Raw genomic sequence first — 13,303 nt, 5'->3', positions numbered from 1 at the left:
TGTAATAGTCCTACTTTGACATAATATTTCGTGACCTCGTGGACTTCACGGAAACTCTATATGATTTTATCAATTTCAATTATTGTGTGAAATATATTTTGGTTTTTCATTCTTATGGTTTTATGATTGATTCCTATGGTTTTATTATATGACTTTAATTTTGAATTCCTGTGCTTGTGTAAAAATAATTTTTTTGTGAAATATCCCTTTCCCTTCCTTGTATCACTAACTTTTATCACTAACTCTAAGTTGACTCGCGTAGTCTGTTAAGCTACTGATATGATCTGTTGTTGCCATTTAAAATACATATGTATTAACAATATTGTGGAAAGGAAAGTTGCTACTCACCATATAGTGGAGATGCCGAGTCGCAGATGAGCACAACAAAAAGACTGTCAGAAATATAGATTTCGGCCAGTAAGGCCTTACACACACACACACACACACACACACACACACACACACACACACACACACACACACAAAAAAAAAAAAAAACAACAACACACGACTCCAGTCTCAGAGCACTGTTGCTGCTGCTAACAGTGTGACATCAGTTAAGTCATGTCCCACAGTGCTCAGAGCGATTTGACCTCAGTTGCCCGAGACTGGCGTCATGTGTGTAAATTGCATTTGTGTGAGTGTGCAGTGTGTGTTTGTTGTCCAATTTTGACGAAGGCCTTGCCGGTCGAAAGCTATAATTGTGACAGTCTTTTTTGTTGTGCTTGTCTGTGACTCAGCATCTCCGCTATATGGTGAGTAGCAACTTTCTTTTTCACAACATGTATTTTAATGTTTTTACTGTACTACATGGGTTGTCCTCAATAATAATGTGATTTTTGATGATATATATTGTTACACACAAATAACAGTAGCATTTGTGTTACTTTCTGTATTTTTTCTTGTTTCTGACTTTGTTTGGAGTGCCAAGTTCGCTGCTCCATCTGGCGGGCTTTTAGATTACTCCGCCCTGCTTACCGTATTTACTCGAATCTAAGCCACGCTTTTTTTCCGGTTTTTGTAATCCAAAAAACCGCCTGCGGCTTAGAATCTAGAGCAAAGTAAACGGAAGTTCTGAAAAATGTTGGTAGGTGCCGCCACAACTAACTTCTGCCATTGAATATATGAGCACTACACAGACATACTTTGCAGGCACAAAGATAAATACTGGCACCAAAACCTCTGCGTCAGAAAATAAATTAAAAAGAAAAGGTAGAAGAATGTAAACATAATGCCGTGTATTCTTTCGTGTTTGCTGCTATCTCATTTAAATCCTGTCTGCCTAATAAACTACAAAACTAGAGTGAGACAACAGCAAACATGGAAGAATATAGATATCATGTCATGTTTATATTCATATTATACTTATGCTGAATAGTGATAGTCAGAAATGAAGCATGGCAACTGACTAGGTTTTTAAATCTAAGATGACTCTAATTTCTGTGCAGAATGTAATGTACTAAAGAGGTGTCTGCAAAGATCTTCAAACGGAGAAAAATTTTCGCTAAACTCTCGTTCAGAACATCTTCTGTCATATGCAGTATATTATTTGGTTCTTGTTGATCATTATCAAAGAAAGCAGCAGTGTAAGTAACAACAAATAGCAGTCTCTTGCCTTTGTTTAGCTTATGAGACAATTCCTCTCCTTTTTTTTTTTATTGTAAGCGGCGGTAGTGCGCACAAAAGCGAGCCATGCCGTGAGCGGCTACAGGTCGTAAACACTCATAATCAGAATGCGACAAACAATGCATGACACAGTACAATAATGCAGTTTCAGCTTAGAGTGACGTAAACACCTATAACAAAGCGAACGGCACTTATCAGATCAAAGCACAATAAGCAATCGATTCAAACCAGACGAAGCACGTGAAAAAGGAAGGGTACCCGTATAAATACGGACGGAGCGCCTGATACATAGCAATAGCTACTTTGTAAATCTTAGCTGTTAAGCTTACGACTCGAACCAAACTACTGTAGCTGTATCTTTATCCATTCGACCTAAATTGTGTCTCATGTTACAATGGAACAACTTTGTTTCGATTTGGAGGTGCAGTCTAAGACTTTACTCCCGTCTTGAATTTCGAGTCTCAAATTCCAGGTGCGGCTTAGATTTGGGAAAATTATTTTTCCTTGATTTCGAGTCTCATTTTTCAGGTGCGGCTTAGATTCGCGTAAATACGGTAGCATGATTTGGTCATGTTCACTTTAGTTTTCATATCCAGTCATTGCACTTGACTGTTTTCTCTGTGAAATCTCGTGCACTATATGTCAGTGCTCACACAACTTTCTTATTATGTAAACTGGTATATATTCTATAATTCCGCCTGTCACTTGTTTTGTCTGGTTAATCATAATGGTCGCATACCTTAAGCATGACTTCAAGTCACAACTGCAATAGATGGAAAGGTCTCAGCTGAAATGTCGGAAGAGCAAGTGATGATTTCTTGCGCACCCCCCCCCCCCCCCCCCCGCCCCCCCACACAAAAAAAAAAAAAAAAAAAAAAAAAAAAAAAAAAAGTGTGTAAGTGTGTGTGTGTGTGTGTGTGTGTGTGTGTGTGTGTGTGTGTGTGTGGCAGGAGTGGCAAATGTTCTTTGCTGGTTTATCTGGGTTATGTACGGTCAGTTACCTTGAGAATCTGATCTGATTTATTGTACCATTAACTAGTTTTCAAGCCATTGCAGGCTCATCACATGTACATCATTCTCTGTATCATGTGCAGCTAGATGCCAGCTGCTGAAAATAATGGAAATTCAGGCATAAGTAATCAAAATTTTTATGAAATGAAAACGTCATTTTATTTTAGGATACCTACAGTGCACTGCCTTATGGGATCCATGACAAACGCAATATAAGTATCCAAAAATATAACAATCTTGTTGCTTTGCAAACATTTAGGTAACTTACGGCTAAATTTCCATTATTTTCAACAGTACCATGACGCTAACGTCTAGTTGCACATTGTCCAGAGAACAATGTTCCAGTAAAACCTCCGCATGGTGATCCTGTCATGGCTCAAAAACTAGTTAATATTATAATAATACTCATTAAATTCACAAAGGGCCTGGTTGCATTAATCTACATAATCTGCCAATTTAAATCACATTCGCAGTTTGTCATCACAATGGACATTGTGAAAGCTGAATATTCTATCTTCCGGAAAAACTTATCATAGTATGAGAAGTTATGTATTCAGGGTAGTGAAAGGAGGAAATGGTGACAATGCTAAACTGTAAATGTTGTTAATACCTGTAATGAACCTGGAAGAGATAATATTGGTTGCCAAAAAGCAAAATTTTATAGTTCATATAAATGTCAAAAGCAAGTAACTTACAACAAACTTTATCGTGAGGGCAACCACAGCTCAGAGACATTATGAACAACAACAATCAACACTTAATAATCATTCAAATTATCATAACAAAAATTACAACAATTAAAAGTCAAGAATGATGAGGTGTTTCCAAAAGCCACATAGCTGTATGAAGGTACTTTATTCACAACTACCAGTTTCAAATCAGCACAGACCTGTCATCAGATTTATAATGGTTATTTTTCCACAATGAAGATTGACAATTATGGAGTCTCAGTTTTCAGGAAGTTATCCACGTTAAAAGCCAAACCACAATTGTGGGTTGTCATAGTAAAATTGACTACACCAAAAAGATGCTTCTAAAAATGTATGAAGTATGATGCCAGGCAATGGGATACATAAGGAGTGATCAAAAATAAACGAGCCAGAGGCGTAATTACAGAAACCAGTACCTGTACGTTAGAAGTATTGACCCTGGCTGTTGAGACATTTGTCCCACTGTGACACAAGGTGGTGAATGGCTGTCACATAAAATTCCTGGGGCTGCGATGTTAACCAGTTCTGCATGTACAGCTGGACGTCACTGTCCGAGGTGAACCATTTGCCCCTATGCTGACGTTCTTCTTTGACCAAGACGACCCCCTTCTGATTCACTTCTTGCAGCGCGGGACAACAGTGAATGCCCAATGTTACTCGCAAACCTTGACCACCCTTCGCCAAGTGATCAAATCAAAATGACGAGGCAATCTCACCCATGGGGTCATTCTGCTCCACGGCAATGCAAAGTCTCATACGGCCAACACAGTCGTGCCACTCCTGCAGAAATTCAAATGGGAGGTTGGGAGGTTCTCAGGCACCCTCCATACAATCTGGACTTCTCTCCTTGTGGTTACACCATTTTTTTTTTTTGGTCCCGTTAAAAAGGCTCTGAGGGGCAAACGATTTACCTAAGACGATGACGTTCAGCTGTACGTGTGACACTGGTTAACATCGCAACCCTGGGAATTTTATGAGACAGCCATTCACTGCCTTGTGTCACAGTGGGACAAGTGTCTCAACAGCCAGGGTCAATGCTTCTAACATACTTGTACTGGTTTTTGTAATTATGCTTCTGGTTCATTTATTTTTGACAACCTGTTACATTATAAGATCCAGTAGACACCAACTGTATAAAACAATGAAGCAAAACTTAAAATCCCATGTAATGTGTGTATTTCCACTGTATTGCTAGCAGGCTGAAGTGGTGTAAGCAGCCTGTGGATGCTAGCAATACATTGGCTGCTTACACCGCATTGGCCTGTTAGCGATCGGTGAAAGTACGCACATTACGTGGGATTTTAAGTTTCACTTCATCGGTTTCATTCAGTTGGTGCCTACCGGATCCTATAATATATCCTATGTGGTGTTATCTGGACTGGCTCATTCAGCAGTCATATTTTGCACATTTTTACAAGCATCTTTTGGGTGTACTCAATTTTATTATGACAACCCACCATTTTGGGTGGACTTTTAACAAGGATAACTTGAGGAAGAAATTTCTAAGAATGTACATATGAAGCACAGCACTGTATGGTAGTGAAACATGGACTCTGCAAAAACTGGAACAGAGGAGAATCGAAGCATTTGAGATGTGGCGCGCTACAGACAAATGCTAAAAATTAGGTGGACTCATAAGGTATGGAATGAAGAGGTTCTGTGTAGAATTGGAGAGGAAAGGAATATGTGGAAAACACTGACAAGGAGAAGAGACAGGATGATAGGACAGCTATTAAGACATCAGGAAATAACTTCCATGGTACTAGAGGGAGCTGTAGAGGGCAAAAACTGTAGAGGAAGACACGAGATTGGAATACATCCAGCAGATAACTGAGAATGTAGGTTGCAAGAGCTACTCTTTGATGAAGAGGCTGGTAATTGTCCAACTACATTATGGAAATATAACCATGATGCACCTATACTGATGTGAAACTGGTAATTGCCAATAAAGCACCTTCATACAGCTACAGCTTTCGGAAATACTTCCTCAGTCTTGATATTTAATTATTGTAATTTTTATGATAATTTGAATGTTTATTGAGTGTTAATTGTTGTTACTGTTATTTGAATAATTTGAGACATATTTCTCAGAATGTGTGTCACTGAAAAGGCACTTGAGCAAAAGAAAGTGAAGTGTCAAAAGCATTTTACTTGTATTAAATTTATAAGTACGAGATACTGTCAAGCTAAAAAAGCTGTAAATAAATAAATGTGGGAAACGAAACCAACACAATGATACTGCAATAGAAGTGTTTCAAATTGAATACTATGAGTCAATACAGGTTTCACACAGGAGGTGCTTGTGGTTTAGTGAGCACTACTGCTGAGGTGGAAAAGAAGAAAACAGTAATGTTTAGGATTAAATGCCTTGCTCACGACTTACCTTCCTATAGCTTGCTGCCATTTCATCCCTAAGAATTGCCCTCAGGTAGGTGGGTAACTTGAAGGCCGGTTGTGCAAGACACCGTGCTGTCGCTATAATGCTTGCGGTAAAGGGTCCATTAATGCCAATCATCGTCAGCAGTTCTACAATGTTGGGTGTCAGCCGGAAAGGAACAGGCCTGTTCGAATCGAGTTCTCCTGCAAAGCAAAAAATATTCTCTCTGTATTTTCTATCTTAGATAAGGTTCACGCACATAATCATACAGCTTGCAGAGTTGTGAAAGTCACAAGCAATGTCCAGTTGTAAGTCCAACAGCGAGTCTCTCTCTCTTGCTCTCTGCGTTTCACAGATAGTACGGAAAATTGTTACTCAAAAAAACTAATCCAAAGTGAAGAAATAAACATTTGATGCAAGAATGACAAATCATCAGTTCAATGACAAATCATCAGTTCATGCCACGCAAAGGTACCAATGTCTGAATGTAACGTTTCCTACATTTTTTGAAGTAGAAGGAAGAAGGTAGATTAGCGTTTAACATCCCGTCACTGATGTGATTACAATCACAGCACTAGCTCAGATAAGTCCTTTTCAAAGGAACCATTCCTGCACTCATCTTAAGTGATTCTGGGAAACCACACAAATATTAAATCTGGATGTCCGGACACATATTTGAACTGCCATCCCCTCGAATGCCTCTTTAATGTCTCACCAGTACGCCACCTCCCTCAGTTTTCATCACCTCTATTTCCGTGGAATTTCTGTTGTCAGAATATTTATCCTGGTAGAGATGCTCAAAAAGAATCTCAAATAATCTGGGGAGAATGTGTCTGGGAAACTTAAGTACAACTGCTCAGCAATATTGCAAGAGAGGGGAAGAGCCATTCCATGGATTGAAACCAGCTACGTATGGTGCTGTAATGGGGTATTTTTCATGAACTGGAGAGCCAGTAGCATCAGTGTTTAATGTGTCTCCATTCTGATCTAGTCAATGCGAAACAGTTTCTCAGCATGAAGACTTTCTTAGATCTGTGACATAGCAAATCACTGGTTGGATAGCAGCTAGGAAGTAACAATGTGACAAACACAACAGGTGTGTCTCAAAGAGTAATTTCGAATCCCCAGACTGTCTTTTAAAACAGTGGTATGACGTTTCTACGTTAAAGATGACAGATGAGGAAATTACAATCAGCAACAAGTGTTAGTTCTTGTTCATAAGACCCTCAGAATTGATGGCATAGTGTAGCCTCAACACAGTTAGTTTTTAGTTGTTATTTGCGCATTTCACTGGTAACAACTACAGCCTCTCAGAACAATGTTGAATATGTAATCTATTTTACTACACTAAAAATCTTACACACACACACACACACACACGCACACACACACACACACAATATGCACAGAAAAGACCTCTTGGACTATAGTAACATTTCAAAACTGGGTGTTTTAACACCATAATAAGCGCCCACAACTCTATTACTAGTTACTTGGGTTTTAGTTAACACACTCAGTTTTGGATGAACAGTGCATAGCAAATACAAGTTTTCTGCTAGTCCTATTAAGCAACATCCTGAATAACAATTCCTTTCTCTTCAATGTTACCCCCACATCCTGTTCTCTAATAATTAGTACAACCAATTAATGATTCAAAATTTTAAAATGCATTAACTATTTTGAAGTTCCTATTGTTCTTATCAGTGCTTTTAAAATTACTTAGTGTTTGGGACTGTCACTGTGTCTCCAACACAACTAGCAGCGGCCAGTAGCCCACCTCACCTGTCATATCATCGACGTCGAACTTGAAGTAGGCAATGTTCATCAGGCCGGAGTTCTGGTGGATGTACATCATGTCGGGGTTCAGCCTCGTGAGATGCAGCACGTACTCACAGAAGCAGGCCAGTGACAGCTGCAATGTGAACTGGAACAGCGCACGAGTTACACAGCTCTTTAACTACTGGTCTTGAAAGGGCAGTGGAATAGCTTATATTAATGCTCTGCCAATACATATAATCATAACAGCCATAACAAATTCGAGAAATTCATGATCTGTGGATAACAATCTCATGGCACATTAAGTGGTATATCCCTGGTAAATACTACACATATTTGTAATACTGCGTATGCTGCCTTGAGAAAATCAGCAGTTGCAGCAAATTCAGCAAGGAAAAGCGATTATCACACTCAGTTGTACAGCTATTCTTCACAGACTGAGTTGTTAAAGAAACAAAGATCAGAGTTTAATGTTCTGTCACCAATGAGGCTACTAGAAATCGAGACCAAGTTTGGAGGGAGAAGGAAATTTGGAGTGTCCTTTCCAAAGTAAGCGTCCTTTCTAAGTACGCAGCCACGGGAACCTAAACCTACATGGCCAGACAGGAATTTGAACTGCTATCCAGAGTCATGCCAGTTCAGTGTCTTACCTGTGTGTCACCTCATTCGGCACGTTAAAGATGGATCATATAGTTTCGGCAACAAATAATTCCATGGAGATTAAATCACGAAACAACATTGTCCAGATACAATCATTAACGTAAATTTGATATATTTTGCAGGTTCATGATCTCAAGTTTCAAACTTTCTTGTGGCCCTCAAAGAATTCAAAAGGATGCTGCCAGAAAGTACACATCTGTTCCAAGAATTGAAAATTTTGGCTACATTTTACTATAGTAAAAATGTGATTACAATTTAATTATACAGAATGTCCCAGTTAGTATAGAAAAGAGGATTATGTATTGTGAATGGTGAACTTTAGACAACATTGTATTTCATGTGTGATAAAGCTTTATGGCCATGCGAATACCCAGACCGTTACTAGTCCACTGGAACCTCTCATACTGTGCAGCAAAGTTCTCTTCCAACAACAAAATTTGAGTTTGGTGTGGGGGTTTCGAACGGCTGAATTACAGATAAATTACACTCAGGGTCAAATGAACATGAAAGACAGAGCTGTGTGCCACAACTGTTGTCATTTGCTCTCTCTCATATAAGAAGCCTTCATAGAACAACATGCAATAAAGCAAACGTTTGTACCTGTCTTTTTCACCTGATTTGTCATTGACGGAAAAGAGGTTACAGTTCTACGGAAACGAGTTTTAATGTTATTTGTTAAGTATAAAAATGCAAGTGACAAATTTCAGAACATAATGTCTATTTTACATGGTTGAATATAACAATGAAAACAATCAACTATTGACAAAATCATTTAACTGAATAGATAAAAAATCTACTTGCCAAGCGGTAGCAGAACATACACATAAAAGCCACCTGCTCCGAAAGCTTGCCAGTTACAACTGTATTTTATGTGCCTGTTCTGCCGCCGTTTGGTGAGTAGATTTTCCATCTATTAAATTATTTTTACATGGTTCATGTTTTTAAAAGCATTTTCTGATTTCAAGTAAAATGGTGTGTTTATATGCCTAAATCGGCACATTACTGACATGACGTCACTTTTATCTTTGACACGATGTACCTGCAACCACCAAACCATTACTGAGAAATACATAACAAATCAAAATCTGGGAAAGTTGGCTTTAACCCATACCATTTTCCGGAACTGCCAGTAATCTGTAGGTGTTGTGAAGGTCCTTAGTGCCCAGTCACTCAACAGGGTTCGAGGCACCATACTCTTTTGTGTATCCTGGAGGATTTCCCGCAGGACCTGGACACTGGGCTGAGATCCCCTAGCCTGTAAACACAATTTCATTTACTAATTTTCAGGAAAAATCAGAGTAAATGGGCACAGCAAAAAATGCAAAGAGGAGGGGGCCTTATCTCAATACATCACATGTACAGTGGCTGTCTCTTGTTAAATACATGAAAGACACTAATCGAAAGATTATAGACCAGTTAGCTGTGATTCAATTAGATAATGTAAATTAAGCCAAATCATCCAAAAAGTGCTGTCCAGATTTCATTAACACAAAACTAAAAACAAAAATGGTCTGCCCACCAATTACAACTTAAAAGCACTCTTGCATAAATAAGAGCAACATATACTGCATACTGATATCTGCCCACATCCCTTATATATTGAAAGTGCTGACAGGTAACGAAATTATTCGAAACAATTTAAAATCATCTCTACTTGACAATTCTTGCTACTCCACAGATGAATTTCTGTTACAATATAGGTAAATACCATATTATCAGACTGTGTCTGTAATACCAGTACACTGCACCAGCCACAATGCAGTCCCACAGTGAAAATTCCTCTTGAACATGGAACAAGTTGGCTGACATTCAAAAGCAGCTGTGAAGCAACTGGCTACTGCTGCGAACTGATTTGTTGGAAGAGTGTCATGAACCTGTGGTACCAAAAGTACATCAAGTACTATTCTCCTCTACTAGAGGTGCAGGATCTGTCATTACTCGTCCACTTGACTGCAAGTGGCATGTCAACGATAGATGTAGCCATCCTCAAACAACAAGTTTGAGGTGCTGTCTTTCAATGGAACTGAGACTGAGCCAGTAGGACTCACTTCACCCATTTTGGGGGAATATGCTTTTGTTCTGTGTCAAGAGTAGGCAAACACAAAAGGGTAGGAATCTATTAATCATCATCAGTTCAAACATACGGCGAATAATGGTATCCCATAGGGAGAGGACAGCAAGGGATAGGGAAGACTCAGTGTGTATGCCTGGGGTCTCATTCAACACAATGAAGAGGCTATTCCAGTAGCTACTGAGGGAATATGGTGTAACCAACTGCAGATTGTGATGCACATTGGAACAAATGATGCCTGTTGGCTGGGCTCCGAGCTCACGTTGGATCATTCCAGTGGCTGATAGAGAGTGAACCAGATGCTTCGAAGGATCTGCAGGAAGCTAGGCTGTGACTTTCTGGACTTGTGCCGCATGTGCTCAGAACTGTAGGGTCACCCCTAAATCAGTTAGATGTGCTTTTTTTTTTTACTGATAGCTACAGGGGACCTATAAGTATAAGTGTAAGATCCAAAAGACACCCCACCCCCTCAAAGCAAGAGTATTAAAATCCTTGCAGTTAACCGCAAAAGCGTTCACAACAAAATGCCATAGTTTGAAGCACTCCCAAAAGCAGTGAAGCTCATGTAATATGATATTGCTAGCAGTGAGACAACCAGTCTATGCAGACACGGTCAACTCCATCACAGTGACTGTGCTGAAGTATGAATGATAACAGGAGATTTGGCGTACATTACACTTCTTAAGCAATTTCCAGAAATTCAGTGACAGTTGCCCAAACTTGTGACCAGTGCAGCATAATACAGTGTACTACATAATGACAACACTAGGCCCACTGGGGATCAGCAGTATAATCAAAATACTAGCTGAAAACTCTGCTCTCTACAGGTTAAGTATCATCATCATTAGATGATCATGTGGAAATAAAGGAACACTTACACAAAATTTATTGTTGAGGTAATGAGTAGTAACCTTCTTTAAACATGCATAAATGTAAGGTAATATGCATAAGAAAGAGAAAGTACCCACTACTGACTAATGCAAGATTATGGGAACAAACACTTGGAGCATGTCACATCATATAATACTAAGAATCACTATCTTAAATGAGACTAACATGTATTATGTAAGGTGAATAAAAGACTAAAGTATATCGGAAGGTTCTCTGTGAAAGTGCACTGCATCTATAAAAGAAATGACTTACAAACCACTAGTATGACCAATGTTAGAGTAGTGCTCCCGCATTTGGAGTCCTTAAATAGCATTTATGACAGCAGGCATCATCATACAAATTCACAGACACACTGCTGGGCATGTATCCAGTTAGTGTAGTCCACGTGAAAGTGAAACAGATGCTCATAGACTGTAAATGGGAATTTTTGGAAGAAAAGCAATATTGTTCTTGAGAATTGTGGGTAAATTTCAGGAAAATCTGTTAACAATTCTCACAGTATACCTCATGTAGGGTTCATGTGACTAAGGTAAGAGATAGTAGAACTTGTACAGATGCGCACAGGCAGACATTTTCTCATCACTCAATAAGCTATTGGTACAGGACCGAAATTTGCTAATATGGCACACAGTATCCTCCACAATAGACTGTACAGTGGTTTGTAGAGTTTGAAACCAGACACAGATGTGAATGTGGAAGAGCACCAGTAACACAGCAGTATGAAGTTACAACACTACGGAGACGAGAAGAATTAATTAATAAACTAGGCTGTATGTATTAAAAGCTGGCTAGCTACATACCTGTACTGTGCTAAGCTGATCATAATAATTAGAAACAGGGTCTAAAAAGTCAATCTTGTTCTTCGCACAGCTTTCCCTGAAGATATCCAGTAGAGATATTGATGAAGGGTTGTCCTCAACTAGTCTCATTTGAGGAGCAACAGCAACAACACGAGGCACTGTGAAATGCAGAAATCTTCTAGCTGTTTCCTGAAACATGCACAATTCTCATAAAACCTGAATGTTATCACCCCCCCCCCCCCCCCACACACACACACAAAAAAAGTAATTATATCTCTCACTACAGCAAGCCAGATGGGATTCTGTAAAGGTCCAAACCATAATTCTATTAACACTAGTTTTTAAAGACTGTCTTCATGAAACAGTTATTTTAATACATAGTTTTAGTATGTTCAAACTATTTTTTTACTTTCTTTTACAAAAGAACTTTGAGCAGCTATTTGAAACTAAACATTCTGTATCAGTCTACATGCAAGAAAGAAAATGAGAAATTTAGCTTACAATGTACCCAAACAGTGACATTAAGGAAGATCACTTAGTAAGAAGCAAAATATTGAAAGACTGTGGCAGATTAAAATTTTAGTCTAAGACTGCTTGCGAGAAATATGCTCCAACCCTGTTTCCTGAATTTTGGGGACACTAATTTGTCAAACCTATGTGTATCTCACTGATTAACTCACAAACTTATATCTAAGGCCTCTCTCCATGCTTTCCTGCTAGCTAATTTAGGACGACACAGTAGGTATGGTTCAGGTAATGATTGAACCACACTGTAAGAAGCATTTCCGCAGTGAAGCTTGAGACAAGTTAACAGCATACTCAACAGGTTGATATTTCTATTTCAATTTCAATTGTTTTTACATCTCATTTTCCAATATTCCTATACTTTTACTGAGTTTTCATAATTTCATGCCTTTGTTCATCATCATCCAAGAGCACACTGCTCGAAGATGGATTGTGAATTGCAAGGAAACAAATCAAGGACTAATGTAACTGACAAACACATTTGGAATTTCTTTATTGATAAAAAAAAGCACAATAATTAATTCCAATATTTAAGGTTAAAAGTTCCCAAAGAACAAAGTTCACAGGGTCCTCAGTAAAATAACAGAATAAGATGGATAGAACTCATTTAATATACATGAAACTGCGAGCCATATTTTCCTCTAATTATAATTTTAATTCTTCAAAGTAGCTTTGTGCTTAATGCCCCACCGTCATTAACAGTAGTGTTGCCCTCAGTTGGATGGTCAGTTTGAACACTGTAATGCTGTATAATAAACAGTCCTGCTGGAGATGATATGATCTTTAACTACTACTATTTTTGAATTGACTAGGCCAGGAAGCTGCAGGAGGTCCTATAGTTTAATGTGGATTCTGA

The 13,303-nt window shown here is 38.7% G+C and overlaps 1 protein-coding gene across 1 annotated transcript in view; it reads right to left on the bottom strand.

Moving 5' to 3' along the window:
• LOC126419578 (transformation/transcription domain-associated protein) overlaps nt 1-13,303 on the bottom strand; it is a 435,226-nt gene that overhangs the window by 18,671 nt on the left and 403,252 nt on the right. Inside the window, exons 63-66 of the mRNA XM_050086768.1 lie at nt 11,923-12,111; nt 9,272-9,415; nt 7,507-7,648; nt 5,731-5,927 (exon numbers count right to left, since the gene is read on the bottom strand). Coding sequence (XP_049942725.1) covers nt 5,731-5,927; nt 7,507-7,648; nt 9,272-9,415; nt 11,923-12,111 — 672 coding nt within the window. The remainder of the gene's footprint in view (nt 1-5,730; nt 5,928-7,506; nt 7,649-9,271; nt 9,416-11,922; nt 12,112-13,303) is intronic.

The sequence above is a fragment of the Schistocerca serialis genome, chromosome 1 (genome assembly GCF_023864345.2).
Source record: "Schistocerca serialis cubense isolate TAMUIC-IGC-003099 chromosome 1, iqSchSeri2.2, whole genome shotgun sequence".
Taxonomy (NCBI): Eukaryota; Metazoa; Arthropoda; class Insecta; order Orthoptera; family Acrididae; genus Schistocerca; species Schistocerca serialis.
This window is presented reverse-complemented; position numbering and strand designations above follow the sequence as displayed.